The sequence below is a fragment of the Neoarius graeffei genome, chromosome 4 (genome assembly GCF_027579695.1).
Source record: "Neoarius graeffei isolate fNeoGra1 chromosome 4, fNeoGra1.pri, whole genome shotgun sequence".
Taxonomy (NCBI): Eukaryota; Metazoa; Chordata; class Actinopteri; order Siluriformes; family Ariidae; genus Neoarius; species Neoarius graeffei.
In genome coordinates this window covers 389,932-408,825 of record NC_083572.1, presented here as the reverse complement: position 1 = coordinate 408,825, position 18,894 = coordinate 389,932, and the positions used below count along the sequence as shown (strand labels likewise).

The 18,894-nt window shown below is 41.1% G+C and overlaps 2 protein-coding genes across 2 annotated transcripts in view; one reads left to right on the top strand and one right to left on the bottom strand.

Annotated features, from left to right (window-relative positions):
• The first annotated feature begins 9,391 nt into the window (after positions 1–9,391).
• LOC132884235 (uncharacterized) lies at positions 9,392–10,737 on the top strand. Its single transcript, XM_060918053.1, has 2 exons — positions 9,392–9,902; positions 10,035–10,737. The coding sequence occupies exons 1-2, from the start codon at positions 9,464–9,466 to the stop codon at positions 10,253–10,255; spliced, it is 660 nt and encodes a 219-aa protein (XP_060774036.1). The 5' UTR covers positions 9,392–9,463; the 3' UTR covers positions 10,256–10,737.
• Positions 10,738–17,463: 6,726 nt separating this feature from the next.
• Positions 17,464–18,894, bottom strand: part of usp40 (ubiquitin specific peptidase 40) — a 39,237-nt gene continuing 37,806 nt past the window's right edge. Inside the window, exons 30-32 of the mRNA XM_060918523.1 lie at positions 18,703–18,816; positions 18,466–18,545; positions 17,464–18,376 (exon numbers count right to left, since the gene is read on the bottom strand). Coding sequence (XP_060774506.1) covers positions 18,295–18,376; positions 18,466–18,545; positions 18,703–18,816 — 276 coding nt within the window. The 3' untranslated portion in view covers positions 17,464–18,294. The remainder of the gene's footprint in view (positions 18,377–18,465; positions 18,546–18,702; positions 18,817–18,894) is intronic.

Genomic DNA, 18,894 nt, shown 5'->3' with positions numbered 1-18,894 from the left:
CGACATTATACTACAGGATTCTATCCTCACTACTCTGCAGGTAGATATGCCTTCTAATTTCATTTTCCCTCACTGTTTTAGAACAAATTACTCTGAAAGAAGTAACGTGTATTTGGGACAAATTCCTAATTCTCAATGTAATTACATATATGATCAGAATTCCACCACCTCTCCATGTCCTTGCTGGGTCCCAAATTCATGCCAATGTAACCCTCAGCTAACTAATTGCACATGCAACAGTATCGGGTATGTCAATAATACATGTAGGGCTCATCCTGATTGTGTTCTACCACACCCTAATAATTATCCTGGTGTTAAATTAGCATTAAACTGGTACTGATACTGTGGTAATAGATCTGATCTCTTTGTTTCTTTTCCCACCAATTGGTCAGGCGTTTGTGCTCCCATACGACTCAAGAACGCTATCACTGCTATCCATCCCCTCTCTGCTCATTGCCCGAAACGAGATGTCTATGGTACTTTCCCACCCCTGACACATCAGCTTACTTCTAAATGGCACCATTTCTGGACATCGCTGTTTCCTCATGTTGGCGTATCTGATTTGTGGAGGGAAGTAGAAATAACACATTATCGCTTAGCCAGCTTTGTTAATGAAACCACTAGAGCTGTAGATGGTATTAGGACTGAATTAACTGCCCTGCGTCTAATGACTACTCAAAATCAGATGGCCCTTGATATTTTGTTGGCAGGGGGTGTTTGTGCTATGGTCGGAGAAAGCTGTTGCACTTTTGTCCCTGCTAATGATAACCCAGATGGCGAAATAGGTGCAGCCATACATCAAATGAAACAGATCGCTCAACAGCTGGAGCATGATGAGCATGGAGACACAGCTGGGTGGATATGGTTCTCTAAACTGTTTGGTAAATGGACTGCTATTTTTTTCTATGTGTATACCTGTAATTGTGGTTTTCCTTTTGTTTCTCTTCTTTGGACCCTGCATTTTTAAATGCTTAATGGATAGGACATATAAGATGATAAATGTTTTTACCCATAAACCCCCGCGCAGGGAAAACAATGTATATTGTCGTCCTGCTAGGGTGTAATACTAATCTAATTAAAATCTAATCTGATACTATAAATAGTATCAAAGAGGGGGATTGTTAGATTTAACCAGTCTCTTCAGTGTTGAATTGTTAGTTTTATAGCTGCATTAAGTGATTCATGTTAGTTTTATAGCTGCAGAATGTGATTCATATTAGCCTTATTGCTGCACAAGGTGAGTCATGTGTTAAGACTTTATGATTTTAATATTTTAGCTTTTTAGATCCTTTAGCTTTTTAGATCCTTTATTATTTTAAACTATTCCTGTGTAACTTGACCAAGTTACTGTGTGACCTTCTTTGCTAGACTAGACATAGTGTCTTTGTTTAAAAATTGTCGTAAAGAACATCTTGCTCTGTGTCGTGCGTAAATGCTGATATTTGTTAAGAACATCTGCTGATATGAACTGTATACAGGACATTTTGCTTATGATTGATCCAAGGTTTCACTCACACACATACATATTGATGGAATTAAGATGTGATCTGCTCAGTCCAAGGTTCACTGACCTAGTCACAAGATATCAACACATACAGCTGATGACGCACACACAACACACACACACATCCCACACACCCACCCCTCTTCACGCACACACATAGCGCCAAGGTCACAGACACATACACTCACAGACACATACACACACAGACACACACACACACAGACACACACACACACACACACACAGACACACACACACACAGACACACACACACACAGACACACACAGACACACACAGACACACACACAGACACACACAGACACACACAGACACACACAGACACACACAGACACAGACACACACAGACACAGACACACACAGACACAGACACACACAGACACAGACACAGACACACACAGACACACACAGACACACACAGACACACACAGACACACACAGACACACACAGACACACACAGACACACACAGACACATACACATACACACCCACATTTTTGCGCACACACATAGTCCAAGGTCCAGTGATTCACACACAGACACACACCCTGCCTTTAGAGAGATAAACAAAATGTATAAAAAGTTTTTGTGGATGTTCCATCTTTGGTGAAAATTGTGAATAAACGACGGTGAAACCAATCTCTGGGTCCCTGTCTGTTTTTCGCGGTTCTTGCCCCAGAATTCTGCGGTGGCACGAAGGCATTGATCTCGAGAGGTTGACCGCTCTGGCTGGGGGGCAAGAGGTGAAATAACCTTTCAGGGGTTTTCAAATTACGCTGTGAAATTTTGCAAGCAATGCTTGATATGTGCACAACATAATGCAGGTCAAGGTATCAGACTAACTCAAGCAGCACACCCAATACCAGACAAACCATTTGATCATCTCCAAATGGACTTCATTGAACTGACACCTAGTGAAGGGAAAAGGTGTTGCCTGGTAATAGTTGACATGTTTTCAAAATGGATTGAAGTATTCCCCACAGCTAAACAAGACTCAGAGGCAGTAGTCAAAGCACTCCTGAGAGACATAATTCCTCGGTGGGGTATACCTAGCAAAATCTCAAGTGACAATGGAACGCCCTTTGTTAATGCAGCCCTAAAGAAAATAGGAGCATTCCTAGGGATAGACCTGAAACAACATTGTGCCTACCATCCTGCCAGTGTGGGAGAAGTAGAGAGAGAAAATGGGTCCCTTAAAAATAAACTAAGCAAAGCTTGTACAGAAACAGGGCTAGGATGGACAAAGGTCCTCCCTGTAGTACTCACACAAATGAGGATGCAAACTAGGCCTAAACATGGGTTAAGCCCATTTGAAATTCTGTTTGGACGAGTACCCAACACGGGGATAGGGCCAGCACAAGGAACACTGCCGAACACCACACTGTGTGATGATGCAATGTTGAATTACTGTGCAGTGATGTCCTCTGCTTTGAAATCTATCCACAAACAGGTAAAAGAAGCACTTCCCAAGCCCACTGAGGGACCTCTGCATGATCTACAACCAGGGGATTGGATAGTGATGAAGGACTTCCGACGAACCAAGTGGAACAAGCCATGGTGGAATAGCCCATTCCAGGTCCTGCTCACGACCCCAACGGCAGTGAAGGTCACAGGCAGAGTGACGTGGATCCACGCTAGCCACTGTAAGAGGGTTCCTGAACCAGCTGAGCAGGAGGAAAAGGAAGGCCTAAGTGACCCAGACGCTGACTTAAGCTCATGAGGAAGAAAGGCATCACTGCATGGAACAGTGCGAGTATCACATCAATCACGCACGCACCCTCAATAGGGAAGAGTATTTCAGTGTCTAGCCGATAGATAAGTTTTAGGGTTTCGAGTTTCCTCCAAGTCCCGGTGAGGTGGGACGAGGGCTGATAGGGCGTGCCCACCCTCTGAGCACCAATACACATCAAGAAGGGCAAGGGTTAACTCGGAGACATAGTTAACATAAAATGAAGGGGGTAAATCATTATAAGCTAGGTCCAGTCGTGGGCCTGAGCATTCTGATCCTGCTGGGGCTCACGGGAGGATTCGTGTGGTGGTCGATACAGGGAACCCAGGCCAACACAGAGTCGAAGACAGTTGGTTTAGTGGATGGAAGACTCTGATTCCATCCACCATACCAGTCCTGGATTTAGTGATTGTGATGCTATGTTTGCTCCCTGCTTTCTGTCAATGTTGTATGTCTGTATTTCAGAGGCAGCTGACAAATATTGGTTACCAGATGGTGAAAATAGACCCAGATGACTTACCTGACTGGCCTCCAAACCCACACGAAGACTACAACCCACCGTTCGATGACATCAGCACAGCTGACATGAAATTAGCCCTAACTTAAAACACTTTCATTTGTGGTTGTTTTCTGTTCTATTGTTTCCTGATCTATGTATATAGCTTGCTAGCATTAACTTAAGACGTCTATGTCTTACAAAACAGTCTTAGCATTTTCCCTGTACACTCAATGACGTGTTAAGTCGAATCTCTCTGGGAACTCTTACCACTGAAATTGTGTACATTTCTTTCTTTAGCAATTATTATCCTGTAGGATAAAAAGGGGGGAAATGTGAGGGAAATTTATTGGATGAACATTCCTATTCTCTGTGTTTCTGTGTGTTGAGCTCAAGTGGCCTAGTGTACTGAGAAAGATGTTTTTCCAAGGTTGCAATCGCCTTTCTGTGGCCTTGGTGGTGATAAGCAGGGTGCCTGAGTTCTCCATAACTACGCATCTGCCTGCACATACCAGAGCATGGCAGGTGCACGCTTTAACAAAGTTTCATAGAAAATCTTGAGCCAATTACGTGAACACGCGAGCAGTAAGCGAATGCCTTTAGAATATAATAGATAACAGCCACTAAAACACAACTCAGAGTGCGCATACTCTCGGCATCATTGAAGTGGTGTGTTCTTCTCTTCTTTTTCCTTTCCTATTTTATATGATCTACTATAATAAATAACTGAAAAGCAGAGGTGGAAAGTAACGAATTACATTACTCGCGTTACTGTACTTGAGTAGCTTTTTTGTGTACTTATACTTTTTCAAGTAATTTTTAAAGAGTGTACTTTTACTTAAGTATGTTTTCTTTTAAGTAGTGTACTTCGGTACATTTTACATCACAACCGTTACTGAGTAAAAAAAATAAAAAAATTTAAAAAAGGCTAAAACGGAGAAGGGGAAATGCGTTCTGGAAATGAATCACGGGAAGGACAGTTGTCGCGAGCGTGAGTCTCACACAGACGATGGCGGACATGCACCGGCGCTTTAAGGGGGGGGGGCTCAAGCCCCTGGGCCACAGCCAATCAGGGGCCTTGTAATATTAATAAAATAATAAACTGTCAGAATCGTGGGCCTACATTAATGTACGGATAGAAATAAGGTTAGAAATAAATGAGCGCACAGTAGCCTGCTGTAAGAGACATGGGGGATGTGGTTCACGAAACGAACACCCACAACTGGACCAGAATAAAATGGAACAAAATGTAATGTCACGCACGAAAGCGCGCCAAAGACTGCAGACTACTGAGACACAAATTTAGAGGCTTTGAAAGATGAAGCGTTCACATGTTAGCGGGGCGCATAAAAGGAAAAAAAGAGAGAGATGCAGGTAATGATAGAATCGTTGCCTAAAGTCACAGACTTTTTAAGGTAAGGATCACCAATCTGTTCAGAATATCAGCTACTTATCAGTTATCAGCCTACCAGCAGCTAGGCTCTGTGCAGCTAGGCTAGATATGCTATGATCTGTCCAACAGTAAAATAAGTCAGTTGTGATTTGAATACGTGTCGTGTGATTTGAACTTATACGAATTTACCACTGTCTTAGTAGTAAATCCTTATAAATATAAGGATAAATCCTTATAAGGATTTATAAATAAATATATATATGCCATGTATGATTTACTCCTGAAAGTGGCCCCTTTTGCATTTTCCTCATACAAATTTTTTATGAAAATCTAGTATGTATGAAGTGAACATTGTGCATGGTTTTTACAGATAATGTGTATGATGAATTACACCGTCTTTGTATGCTTCATGTAATGTTTGTAGTTTTAAATTATATTTTACAGTTTAAAATGTATATGCCTTGTATATGTAAATCCACACAAACATATGTTTTTGTTTGAATTGTGGATGCATCGTAAAGGTATTCTATGATGGCTCTCTATGTTTTTTATATGTCAACCTACTGAAAAAGACAGGTTTATTGTATGACTTCTTTAGGTTTATAGATGTTTTTATGTCAGTCAATTACTATAAATGTAAAAATAGAAGATTTTTTTTTGTATGAGTTGTTCAGGTTTATCTATGTTTTTAAAATGTCAACCAATTACTGTCAATGTAATGTTGACATATAAAAAACACAGAGAGCCATCATAGAATACCTTTACGATACATCCACAATTCAAACAAAAACATATATGTTTGTGTGGATTTACATATAAAAGGCATATATATTTTAAACTGTAAAATATAATTTAAAACTACAAACATTACATGAAGCATACAAAGACGGTGTAATTCATCATACACATTATCTGTAAAAACCATGCACAATGTTCACTTCATACATACTAGATTTTCATAAAAAATTTGTATGAGGAAAATACAAAATGGGCCACTTTCAGGAGTAAATCATACATGGCATATATATTTATTTATAAATCCTTATAAGGATTTATCCTTATATTTATCAGGATTTACTACTAAGACAGTGGTAAATTCGTATAAGTTCTTTACTGTTTTTTTTCGTATGGGTATAATCCTGTTAGTATAACAGCATATTTCGATGGGGATAATAAAATGTCTAAAATGGCATCTACTGAAGAAATTGATGAAAAGATTGTAGCCTATAATGTTGACAGTTGGGGCAGCAGACAGAGTAAGCATACTGAGGGGAATAGCAATACAAAGCTAGCGCAGATCCACATTTCTCGCTAGCTGTGTTGGGTGTGTTGTTAACCCGTGTGGATTTAAGTGAAATACTTGAGAAGTTCTGTGATCAAGACAACGTTTTAAGGTAAGGACGCTTGATTATTAATGTTTACCCGCTGTGGCTTGTTGTTGATGAAAGGCCCACATGATTTTGCCTTATGCAGCTACTGCTAGCATCATGCTTTGAACTAGGTTAAGCTCATTTGCGCTAAAGGATGGGTTTATTGAAGGACTTTGATGTAGCTAGTTTCTTTTTAAAAAATCATATGCTCAAAACAGTATGCCCGTGTTCATCATGTTAAACTTTTTTTCTTGATGGAGTGCGTGAAATATTGATTTCTTCACACCAAGCTGCTTACCTATTGCAGATTCAGTCTTCCCAGCCTGGTGCAGGTCTACAATTTTGTTTCTGGTGTCCTTTGACAGCTCTTTGGTCTTGGCCATAGTGGAGTTTGGAGTGTGACTGTTTGAGGTTGTGGACAGGTGTCTTTTATACTGATAACGAGTTCAAACAGGTGCCATTAATACAGGTAACGAGTGGAGGACAGAGGAGCCTCTTAAAGAAGTTGTTACAGGTCTGTGAGAGCCAGAAATCTTGCTTGTTTGTAGGTGACCAAATACTTATTTTACCGAGGAATTTACCAATTAATTCATTAAAAATCCTACAATGCGATTTCCTGGATTCTTTCCCCCCATTCTGTCTCTCATAGTTGAAGTGTACCTATGATGAAAATTACAGGCCTCTCATCTTTTTAAGTGGGAGAACTTGCACAAATGGTGGCTGACTAAATACTTTTTTGCCCCACTGTATTTTATTTTTTAAAAGGCCTTGTCTGTAGGTGTGTGTGTTTTATGCTTACACATTATCGCGCACGCACGCTTGTGTGGTTATCTCTGGCCATGCCCCTGCGTGAAAGTTACGCAGTATCACTGTCCTGTCCGTGGTAATAATCAGAACCGGCTCTGTAATGATAATGCGCACGTTCTTCTCTCCCTCTGTGGTTGGATGTGTTGAGCGATGTGAGCGTGGGCCTTGCGCAGCTACGCTGAGCCAAACGTAACCTATCGTAGGCTTCTAGGCTAATTACACGCTTACACTGTAAATGCTTGACACGTATTGCAAATAAAATAAGAGTGTTTTCCTGGCCAACGGTAAGGGTAGGGTTGACAGGTAGCCTATGAGGGGCCTAGCCCCCGGGCCACGGGTGTTGATAAAGCGCCCCTGCGGACATGGAGGAGACCGAGGAACCTGTGGTGGACGACCCTGCAGAAAACGCAATTTCTTCCAGTAATGAAGTGCATCCCTGGCCCTACATACGTGATCACTTCAGCTTCGTAGAGAAAAGGGGTGACAGTTTCATTATACAATGCAGATTATGTGTGCCCAAGAAGACAACCATTGCGGCATACAAAAATTCGACGTCTAATCTGCGCAAGCATGTTGAGGTAAGTATTGTCATTGGCATAATGTTTCTTTTCCATAGTAAAACCGACAATAGGCTGGTTATATTCCAAAAATAGTGGATGGCATTGCTAATGTTGAAGTAGCAACCTGTTGGTACTGTAACATAACGGTAACTAGTCTGTTATTCGGCTGGCTAATCATGCAAGCAAGTTAGCTCGCCAACCTGACGCGATCAGTCCTCCTACCATTCTACATCCAACAGGCCAGAAAGGAATACTAAGCAAAAAAATTATGTTTGAATTGAATTGTTCAATAACACACAGTGCACACAGGCAAGCTACGAGATTTCGGTGCAACATTTCACTTTCATATTTCGTGCACAATGCTTTGTGTGTGGTCAGGGCGATGTAAACGACATGACTGTGTGTATTGACCTTTTTTGTTTGTCTCAGTTTTAATGCAGCATTATCCTAAGCATTCAATTTGATACACTTCCTTTAAATAAAACATCTGGGTTGAGATGTACATATATCCTTGTTTCCTCTTCTTTTTCATTTTTGCACAACACAATGGAGGCAGAAAACACCCATTGTTAAAAGTAACGTTTTACTTTTACTCAAAGTACATTTTAAATGATCTACTTTTTACTTTTACTTGAGTAGATTTTTTGTCTGGTAACTTTACTTGTACTTAAGTAAAATTTCATCAGAGTAACAGTACTTGTACTTGAGTATAATATTTTAGTACTCTTTCCACCTCTGCTGAAAAGACAACTGCTAAGTGTTCTGAAGTATCCATTACAGGCTCCAGCTTACCTGTGATCCTGTAGAACAGGATAAACCGGCTAGAGATAATGAGATGAGATGAGATGAGACTTCTGTGGAAATGAAGTTCCTTGTTGGGGGCGTGGTCTGTGCATGAGGGCATGGTCTGGTGCGTGTGCATGGATGTGTTCAGAGCTGTGTTGTGAAATGTCCACTGTGTTCAGTCATGTTTAAGAGCTCAGATAACAATTTCAGGCGGCATGGTGGTGTAGTGGTTAGTGTTGTCGCCTCACAGCAAGAAGGTCCGGGTTCGAGCCCCGTGGCCGGCGAGGGCCTTTCTGTGTGGAGTTTGCATGTTCTCCCCGTGTCCGCGTGGGTTTCCTCCGGGTGCTCCGGTTTCCCCCACAGTCCAAAGACATGCAGGTTAGGTTAACTGGTGACTCTAAATTGAGCGTAGGTGTGAATGTGAGTGTGAATGGTTGTCTGTGTCTATGTGTCAGCCCTGTGATGACCTGGCGACTTGTCCAGGGTGAACCCCGCCTTTCGCCCGTAGTCAGCTGGGATAGGATCCAGCTCGCCTGCGACCCTGTAGAACAGGATAAAGCGGCTACAGATAATGAGATGAGATGAGAAGAGAATTCTGATCAAAGTGGAAGTGAAAATATGCATGTTGTATGGCAGGAAGGAAGCTGTAAGACATAACAGAAATATTTCTGGCACCTTTGTCAGCTCCACCCATTCCCTTAACTGTCTGAGCACAGAGCTGAGGACATTCAGTCTTCAGGAGTGTTTTGTGAGAACACAGATCTTCAGAACCCATTAGATCTCGAATCAAGAGTTCATTATGCCTGGAATGGACAGGAATCTTGTGTTGGAGGCTCTCTCTGCTCTCACTGGTGCTACAGTAAAACCTCTTGCTGACCGCAAAGCGCGAGAAATTACCAACAAACTGACAGTTGAAAATTTTATCTCAACTGTTTTAATGAAGGCATTGACAGGTGATGGTGAGATGACTGTGTCTGAATTACTTGCAGGGTTAAAAGTAAGTGCGAGTGAAATCTCTGCATTACGGAATGAGCTGTTCGTGGATATGGAGGAGTTTTTTGATCCAGGTTTTGATTATGATTTCCGAGCCTTGACGGATTCCTCAAAGTGCTCACGTGGAGGTGAGCCATACATGCGGCCGGTCGGATGGTACCGCTTCGCTCTCAAAGTGAAGGATAAATACCCAGATGGAAATGCATGGCTTGGTTCTGCACACTGGAGGAGTCACTCTGAAGCCGGTGAGTGGCCCGTTTCCTTCCATGGCACAAGCATCGAAGGTGCTAAAGGAATCACACACTCACATTACAAAGCCGGTCCACGTGAAGCATACGGTCGCGGCATTTATTCAACTCCTGACATTACAATTGCAGAGGGTTACGCCATGACCAAGACATTCACATCCAAGAAAACTGGTAAAACCTACAAAGTCATCATGCAGAACCGAATCAATCCACAGAAACGGAAGATTATCACACAGAAAAACTTCTGGCTCATCCCTGTTCCTGAGGGCAGCACAGCAGAGCAGGAGAAGCAGATCGTGAAGAGTTCAATCCGTCCTTACGGCATTCTCATCCAAGAAGTGACTCAGTAATCATCACATTACTGATTTTAATGTTCATTTAAATCTTTGTACCCATTTTGATGTGTAGAGAAAACAGTTTGGGTTGTTTTGGTGGAGGTGTTTATTTTGATTGTTTCTGTGTGTCAAAGCTGAATTTTATCAATTCATTATTTGTGTTGATGATTCAATGATTAATTTAAAAAAGACATCTGTTTTGAGAAAGTGTAAGTTTAATTTAAAATTGTTAACATTTTAATGGTAAAAATAAAATCAAGTATCATTGTAAACGTGCGTCATTCATGTGTTCATCAAAGTATTTCGTGTTCTCCGTAAACTGGGACGTGGGTTTAATGGGAAACGCTGGAACATGGGCTTTAAATCTGGAAGCTCGGTGTCACTGCAGATGCACTTGTATGTGTTTAGATATTACATTAAATATTTTTGATATTTGTTGTCTCAGGTGTATGTATAATGAAATGTAATTTGTGGAGTAAGGAGTGAAGTAAATTATTTACAACAGCAACAGGACCTGAGTCAGTGTCTTTGATAGTTTTTCCACCACAGGAAATTACTGAACAAGGGTGGAGCTCCAAAAACATTTCTACCACCAAGTATGGCATTATATCGATTATGAGACTGAACTTTATTTAATAGGTGTTTCATTGTCACTGAGGTGGCACGGTGGTGTAGTGGTTAACACTGTCACCTCACAGTAAGAAGGCTCTGGGTTTGAGCCCAGCGGCCGATGGGGGCCTTTCTGTGTGGAGTTTGCATGTTCTCCCCATGTCTGTGTGGGTTTCCGCTGGGTGCTCTGGTTTCCCCCAAAAGACGTGCAGGTTAGGCTAATTGGTGGCTCTAAAGTGAGTGTGAATGGTTGTGTGTGTCAGCCCTGTGATGATCTGGTGACTTGTCCAGGGTGTACCCCACCTCTTACCCATAGTCAGCTGGGATAGGCTCCAGCCCGTGACCCTGCACAGGATAAGTGCTGATGGATGGATTTTGAACAGAATGTGAGTATGGAGGTGTAATAACTCGCCATGACCAGCAGAGGGCGGGTCAGGGGTCACAACACTGACACCTTAAAGCACAAAATAGCTGAAAGGAAAATATATATACTTTTTTTTAACGTGACAAAAAGTAGCTCTCAACTATTGATAATGTGTGGTTTAGCAAGCAAGCATTAATAGTGAAGAAGATAAACATTTATAAATTAATTAAAATTTCCTCAGAAATTCTGTCAAGTTAGCTTTTATTAGCCACGTAGGCTAATGTTGACAGTAAACATTAAACGATGACCATTTGTGAATATGACTTAATATTCCTCTGAGAAAATCCTTTTGAATTCGCTAATGTTAGCCAGCTAGCTCACGTTAGCAGTAAAAATTCCTGCCAGAAATCCTGTCATGTTCACTCATGTTCGCTAATCTCCAGCTGGCAAAGAAAATCTGTGTATGAAGGCTAAAAAACCTCCTACAGGAAGACTTTGTAAAATTTCATCACAATAAATATGTGTATAAAGGTGAGTTATATTGATTATATATTACTGTGTTTATGGTTTAGATTTTTTTTATTTATTTGCCTTAATTTTAGTATATAAATGCTGTAAATAGATTTTAACCAGCAGGTGATTCAGTGGGTTGGATTTCACAGGTGTTCTTTCATTAAATTATTAAAAAATATTAAAATTGTAAAGCATGTTAATATATGAATTTAGTACAAACTTCTCATTCATATTCTCAAAACATTTCTTGACTGCTGTAAATATCTGTCCCTGTTTTTCCTCCCTGAATGTTGTGTTGTCTGTTTCTGTCAGAAAGATATTTATTTGTATTTAACCAGACTTAAATTAATTAGTGTTAAATTGTATACTCGGTGGTGTAGTGGTCAGCGCTGTCACCTCACAGCAAGAAGGTCCTGGGTTCGAGCCCCGGGGCCGGCGAGGGCCTTTCTGTGCGGAGTTTGCATGTTCTCCCCGTGTCCGCGTGGGTTTCCTCCGGGTGCTCCGGTTTCCCCCACAGTCCAAAGACATGCAGGTTAGGTTAACTGGTGACTCTAAATTGAGCGTAGGTGTGAATGTGAGTGTGAATGGTTGTCTGTGTCTATGTGTCAGCCCTGTGATGACCTGGCGACTTGTCCAGGGTGAACCCCGCCTTTCGCCCGTAGTCAGCTGGGATAGGATCCAGCTCGCCTGCGACCCTGTAGAACAGGATAAAGCGGCTACAGATAATGAGATGAGATTGTATACTTCTCTCAGAATTAAAAAAAAATTCATGAACTTTCAGATCAAACAGACCTCAGGGCTTATTGAGAGGAACGACCCCCTGGGGATCTCCCCTGAGAACTCCACAACTTCGAGCAGGTTTTTGTCTATTACATTCACACTGCCAGCAGGAACGCTGAAGTGATGTAAACCGGCTTATTAGCGTGATGTTAACAGGAAATGCTAGCGAAGATTTTTATATTTTGGATGCGCCAAAATCACGCTGTATTTTCTCCATCGCATCTACAATCAGTAAAGCCTGGACTTCACTGTCAGTCCATTTTTCTATTTATTTATTTATTTATTTATTAATATGAAGTTAAGATCTGTTGTTTACACCTAATAGGAATAGGATGATACCTTTAATAGTACATCTTTCTTTTTCTGGGAAAGTTAATGCAGTGTCCATTAAAGACTCGTTTACGCCACACTGCTGCTGAGTCATAGACTGTGATTGATCAGAAGGTGTTGATTAATTCTCTATAATAGTGGCTCTGACAATAGTGTAGGTCTTTATTAATGTGCTTGTTCTCATACGTTATCGTTTCAAGATAAATTAGTTAAAAATCAGTGTTGTTATGGTGATGTTTTCTGTAAGATGTTTATGCAAAATTTAAATTGTGTTTATAAAGACGTTATGATAAGTGGAGAATGAAAAGAATTAATGTTTATAGCTACTATAATGTACATGAGAACAGGAACTTTTTTTTTTTGTTGCTAACATTATGGCTACACACTGATAAGTATTTCCATGAAAAACGAGCCTTTGTTTTCTATCTTTAAGAAAATTCATGTACCAGTTAATTGTGTCAGGGTCCATATTGAGCACCCACGTGCAATGAACCGGTGCTACAGGTGCTCTAGCCCCGCCCCTTTTCTGTTTGCTGTCCAAAGTGCCCTTTTCATTGGGACTGTTTTGTTGTTGTTTTTTAATATTTGTAAAAGATAAGTTAGCTCCAACATCAATATTCTCTACAATTTGACAATAATATATGAAATTATAGATTTATAAAATAACGTTTTTCTATGTAAATGCGGGCATCAATCCGTGACGTCATGCATTGAGTGCGCCTCCGTGCAGAAAGCGCGTGCAGGCGGGTGGCGGTGGGAGACGGTGCGAGGAACGGCATGGTGGGTCACACTGAGAGTCTCCTTTCATTTCTTATCTGAACATGCTGCAATACTGTGCAGCTTAGAACACAACAGTAAATGCGTAGGGTTGTTTATCATTTAATGAAGCCGCCGAGGCTCTATTTAAACCGCTTGCTCCATCCATTTCATTAACGTGGCAGATTCGGAAACTTTAGTTTGAACTACATGGGAAGTGTTGAGTGCTTTGCAACACCTCACTGAACAAAACAACTGGCAAACACGGAAAAGTCCAGAAGAAGCCCTAGCATCTGTCAGGAAGCTTTGTGAGTTTTTTGAGATTGAGGAAGAGGAGAAATTACTGACGGAACTTAAAGTCTTTCACTCCTCCTACTCTTGCTTCCTCAGTGTGGCATCCATACTTTCTGTGCTCAAGGAGAACAATGCCGACTTGGTTTTTCCAGAGCTGGCTGGGCTGCTGAAAATATATGGAACACTACCTGTGTCAACTGCAATGGTAGAGCGTTCCTTTTCAAAGTTAAAGCTAGTGAAGACAGAACTCCGCAGCCTTTGTCATGAAGAAAGGCTGTCAGACCTTCGTCTGCTGGCAATTGAGAAAGATATCCATATTGAATACAGTGTTGTCATAGACATTTTCAAGAACATGGCAAACCGAAGACTGCTGCTTTGAAGAATACTGCAGCATTTAGATGGATCTCACTCACACACACACACAGAATGTTCAGTTGCAATTGAAATTTAGTTTTGAATAAAGTGTGAAAAATTTGTTCCAAGTGCCCTTTTTTGAATGTTGAGCCCCTGCCCCTCCAAAGGTCTTTGCACGGCCCTGATATTGAGAGTCATAAGTTTTTCAGCCAATGACTCTCAATACCAACACCGAGCTTTCCATCACACACACACACACACACACACACACACACACACACACACACACACACACCCTGAGCTCCTGCGGGCAGCTGATCCGCACTGCGCAGAGATCAGAATACGCGCATGCGCAGTGACACTGAGCTACAGACACTTTCACTTTCAGTTTAATTAAAGGAACAGTTCACAGAAAAGTGAAGAATCAGATTACAGAACTCATAACACACACAGCAGAAAAACACACACTTGTCGGTGTAGACATGCAGCAATCACACTTTATACACACTTGTAACTCATTTAGCCATTAGCAGACTAGCTGCACAGCGAGCAATACTCAGCCAGAGACCCACACCATATGGCCAAAAGCACAGGGTGTTTAAAAAATGTGATATTATTTGAGAGGCGGCACGGTGGTGTAGTGGTTAGCGCTGTCGCCTCACAGCAAGAAGGTCCGGGTTCGAGCCCCGGGGCCGGCGAGGGCCTTTCTGTGCGGAGTTTGCATGTTCTCCCCGTGTCCGCGTGGGTTTCCTCCGGGTGCTCCGGTTTCCCCCACAGTCCAAAGACATGCAGGTTAGGTTAACTGGTGACTCTAAATTGACCGTAGGTGTGAATGGTTGTGTGTCACCCTGCGATGACCTGGTGACTTGTACAGGGTGAACCCCACCTCTCGCTCATAGTCAGCTGGGATAGGCTCCAACCCACCCGCGACCCTGTACAGGATAAGCAGCTACAGATAACAGATGGATGGATATTATTTGAGATGTAAATATACCAGAAACTGCACACATCAAGGCAAATGAAACTGAACAGGCTTAATGTTGAGCAATATAAGATTCATTCCTCAAAATTTGAATGAGAAATTCAAAGGTATGTGGGGTCCATGAACAATTTCACAAATTTTCAATATGCGCACCACCTGAGACACAGCACACGTCAAGTCGGTAATCCAGTCGCAAACGTTTCCTCAGGACATGCCAAACCGTCGTTGGAGGAATCTGGGTATCCAGACTTGCTCTTCTTATGGACTTCTTGGGGCTTCGCCAGAGTTTTTCATGAACCTGCTTGACCATCTGTTCCAATGCTGGCAGTTGTCTAGATCCTTTTGCCCTGCACAGACAGCCTTTCTCTTTGAACTTTTTGTGCCGTGTCCAAATCTGCATTGCAGTTGGTGCATTTTTAGAGAATTCTCTCATAAATACATGCTGCAGTCTTGTTCAACTGTGTTCGAGCAAACTTTAACACACAAAACGGCTTTTCTGTTCCAGTGAATGGCATTTCTATACCTAAAAAGATTTAAAAAAAAACATTAAACACAAAACGTTAACCTGTTTCCGCACATTCTGTTAAAATTTGAGGTCAATTGAATGAGAATTGGCAAAGTTATTAGAGTGTGAGAAATATCAAATATTTTCAAACACCCTGTATGTGACCATCACACCTGACTGTCCCTGTTGAATGTCTCATTCCAGATTTATTCCCCTTTCCTGTTATAATGAGCTCCACTCTTCTGGGAAGGCTCACCGTTAGATTTTGGGGTGTGGCTTTAGGGGTGTGTGTTCATTCAGCTACAGGAGCAGTGTTACACTTCACATGATAAGGGATTAATTTTATTTGTTTTACTTTTATGAAACTGTTTATGTACAAATAGTGTTAGTGAAACATATCTTTTAAGGAAACTGCTGAGTTCTGGACTCTGTTTGGTCAGAAGGTGTTGATTAATTCTCTCTAACAGCAGCTCTGACAGTAGTGCAGGTTTATATTAATGCTCTCGTTCTAATATGTTATGGTTTCTATAGTAACAGCTCATTCATAGGGGCGTGTCCAGTGAATAATAAACAGGTTATAAAACTGATCTGTAAGGAGAAGTGTGTGTATCGTCTCTGGAAGGAGTCTCCAGTGTCAGTGCTGTGTAACATTTAGAGATGAGGCTGGAACTTTCAGTTTTCAGGACAGAGGAGTTTACAATTCTTTAAGATGTGTAACTGACATCACAAGCTGCATTTATTTTCTCTTATTAATTTAAAGAGAGAATAAAGAGGCTGATGAGGGAACAAGCGTTTATAGCTGCTATAATGTAAGCAACATATTCAGTTCAAGCATAAAAGAGTTCAGATCTCAGTTCTGGAGCATGATGTAATGAACCAATACACTCCTGTGTTAGTCCTGACCACCCAAACACACGGGGTAAATCTGGACAAAATGAGACAACATGGAATCGATAACCAAAAACAAATTTAAACATTTTAAAGTTCGATTTCAGTTAAAGTACATGTGCAGGGCATGAGCTTGGACAGAAATACAGGGTGTTCCAAAAAATTTGATGATATTTCACAATCTAATAACTTTGCCAATTCTCATTCAATTGACCTCAAATTTTAACCGCATGTGTGGAAATGTCAAAATTTTATGTTTGATAGTTTTTGTTTTTATCTTTTTAGGTATAGAAATGCCACTCACTGGAAAAGAAAAGGTGTTTTGTGTGTTATCACAGTGTTTCTCAGCCACTGGGCTGAAATTTTTTCAAGTTTGAAGCCAAATATTAAATAGTTCAGGATGTCGTTGCGTCCCAAATCTGGTAGCTGGTTTGCCAAACACTTTTCAAGGGGAATAAATACATTTGTGGGTAAATTAAGAACAGGTCTTTATTATTGCCACATCCCTCCTTTACATTTAACATAATTTCTCATTCAAAATTTTGAGAAATAAATCTTATATTGCGCAACATTAAGCCTGTTCAGTTTAATTTGCCTTGACATTTACATCTCAAATAATATTACATTTTTTAAACACCCTGTATAACTGCAGAGGGGTGGACATGTCCTAACAGTGTTTATAAAGGGCCTAAGGTAGGTGGAGGACACCATCATAAACATAATGAAGGGAACGACAGCTTACAGCTCCTATAGTTGCAAGTGAGAACAGAAACTAACTCATTTCACCAGCATTCTACAACATTAAATACAACTATAAATGGAAAAAACAATGACGTCATTCTTTAATAAATAAAATCATAATTATTGGTAAGTTGCTGTGGTATAAGAGGAATAAAACCCTTAGGAACAAAACCCTTAGGAACATGCTGTTACAGATAAAGAATCAGTTTCACTAACTCTACTTACAGGCTGCACTTCGAGTCTCCACTCAGAGACGACATTTAAGACGTTTTTCATGAAAAGTTCCCTTTAATACTGAAATGTGACAGACGATTTTTCAGACAAGATTTTATTTTTAGATTTTAAATTTGAACAATCCGAAATTAAACTAAAAAAAAATGTTCAAAATGGTGAAAAAAAAAATCAGACAGTAAAAATGACAAATTAACTGTTTCATCATCAACACAAGATTCATCTCAATTCAATTAAAATCAACAGAAAGTGTGTGTGTGATTAAACACTGTACAGAGGTTCCTCAATGTAACAATGTAATTAATTAACATAATCATTATATAATTCTCACACACATTTTGCTTACAGTTCAATCAGATAAACAAGTCTAAGGGGCGGTCTCCTTTGTGACATCATCAGTGATGCCATCACCGTTAAAGCTCGTTAAAGGTTAATACATCCTGGATCAGAGTCAACAATCACACGATTTTACCCATAATCCCCAGCAGGGGACGGTCCTACCGTTACATCACAGTGTGAATAAGTGACAGCACCCCCTCCCCCCATCCTGGATTACCCATGATTCTTTGTGGCAGGGCGTTTCTCTCACACTGACCCCGTGTAACCCAACACTGATTTAGCAGCTCTCGGATTGGCTGAGAATCTCAGAATGGCACCAATGGGCAGCTCCCAGTTGATTGTGGGTGTGGCCTGGGTTGTGGGCAGGGCTATCTGAACACACCCACGTTGATTGACAAGGCCACTTCTGGCTTCCTGTTCCTTTTTTTCTCTGAGCGCTTACTGTGCCTTCTAGTGGAAGAAACACACATTAGTGTGTGTGTGTGTGTGTGTGTGTGTGTATATACACGTACATACTTGCGTGTGTGAGCGCATCTCACCTTTGCTCCGTTTGCTCTCCGAGTGTTTGTTCTTCCCTTTTTACTGTACCGAACTCCCGATCACTGTCAATGCAGAGATTCTACACACACACACACACACACACACACACACACACACACACACACACACGTTTCAGGAGTTACGGCTCTGAATTAATGACAACACATGAAATGTACAAATGTATGTGGATGACTGAGTGTGTGTGTGTGTGTGTGTGTGTGTGTGTGTGTGTACACCTTCACAGCTATAGTGTCTCCGTCTCTCAAGTAGTACGGTGCCCCCTGCAGGTTCACTCCTTTACTGTTACTCTTATTCTGTTTCTTCTTCTTCTGTTTGGACATCAACTGACTCTGAACACACACACACACACACACTATAATCCCAATTCTATCCAACCTGTCTCACTTATGTGTCTCTCTCTCTCCCCC

Bases quoted from the DNA above. Each gene is read 5' to 3' on its own strand.
- LOC132884235 (XM_060918053.1), top strand. From the start codon at position 9,464: ATGCCTGGAATGGACAGGAATCTTGTGTTGGAGGCTCTCTCTGCTCTC. The intron at 9,903-10,034 runs GTGAGTGGCCCG...TTACAATTGCAG, and splicing joins GAGGAGTCACTCTGAAGCCG to AGGGTTACGCCATGACCAAG.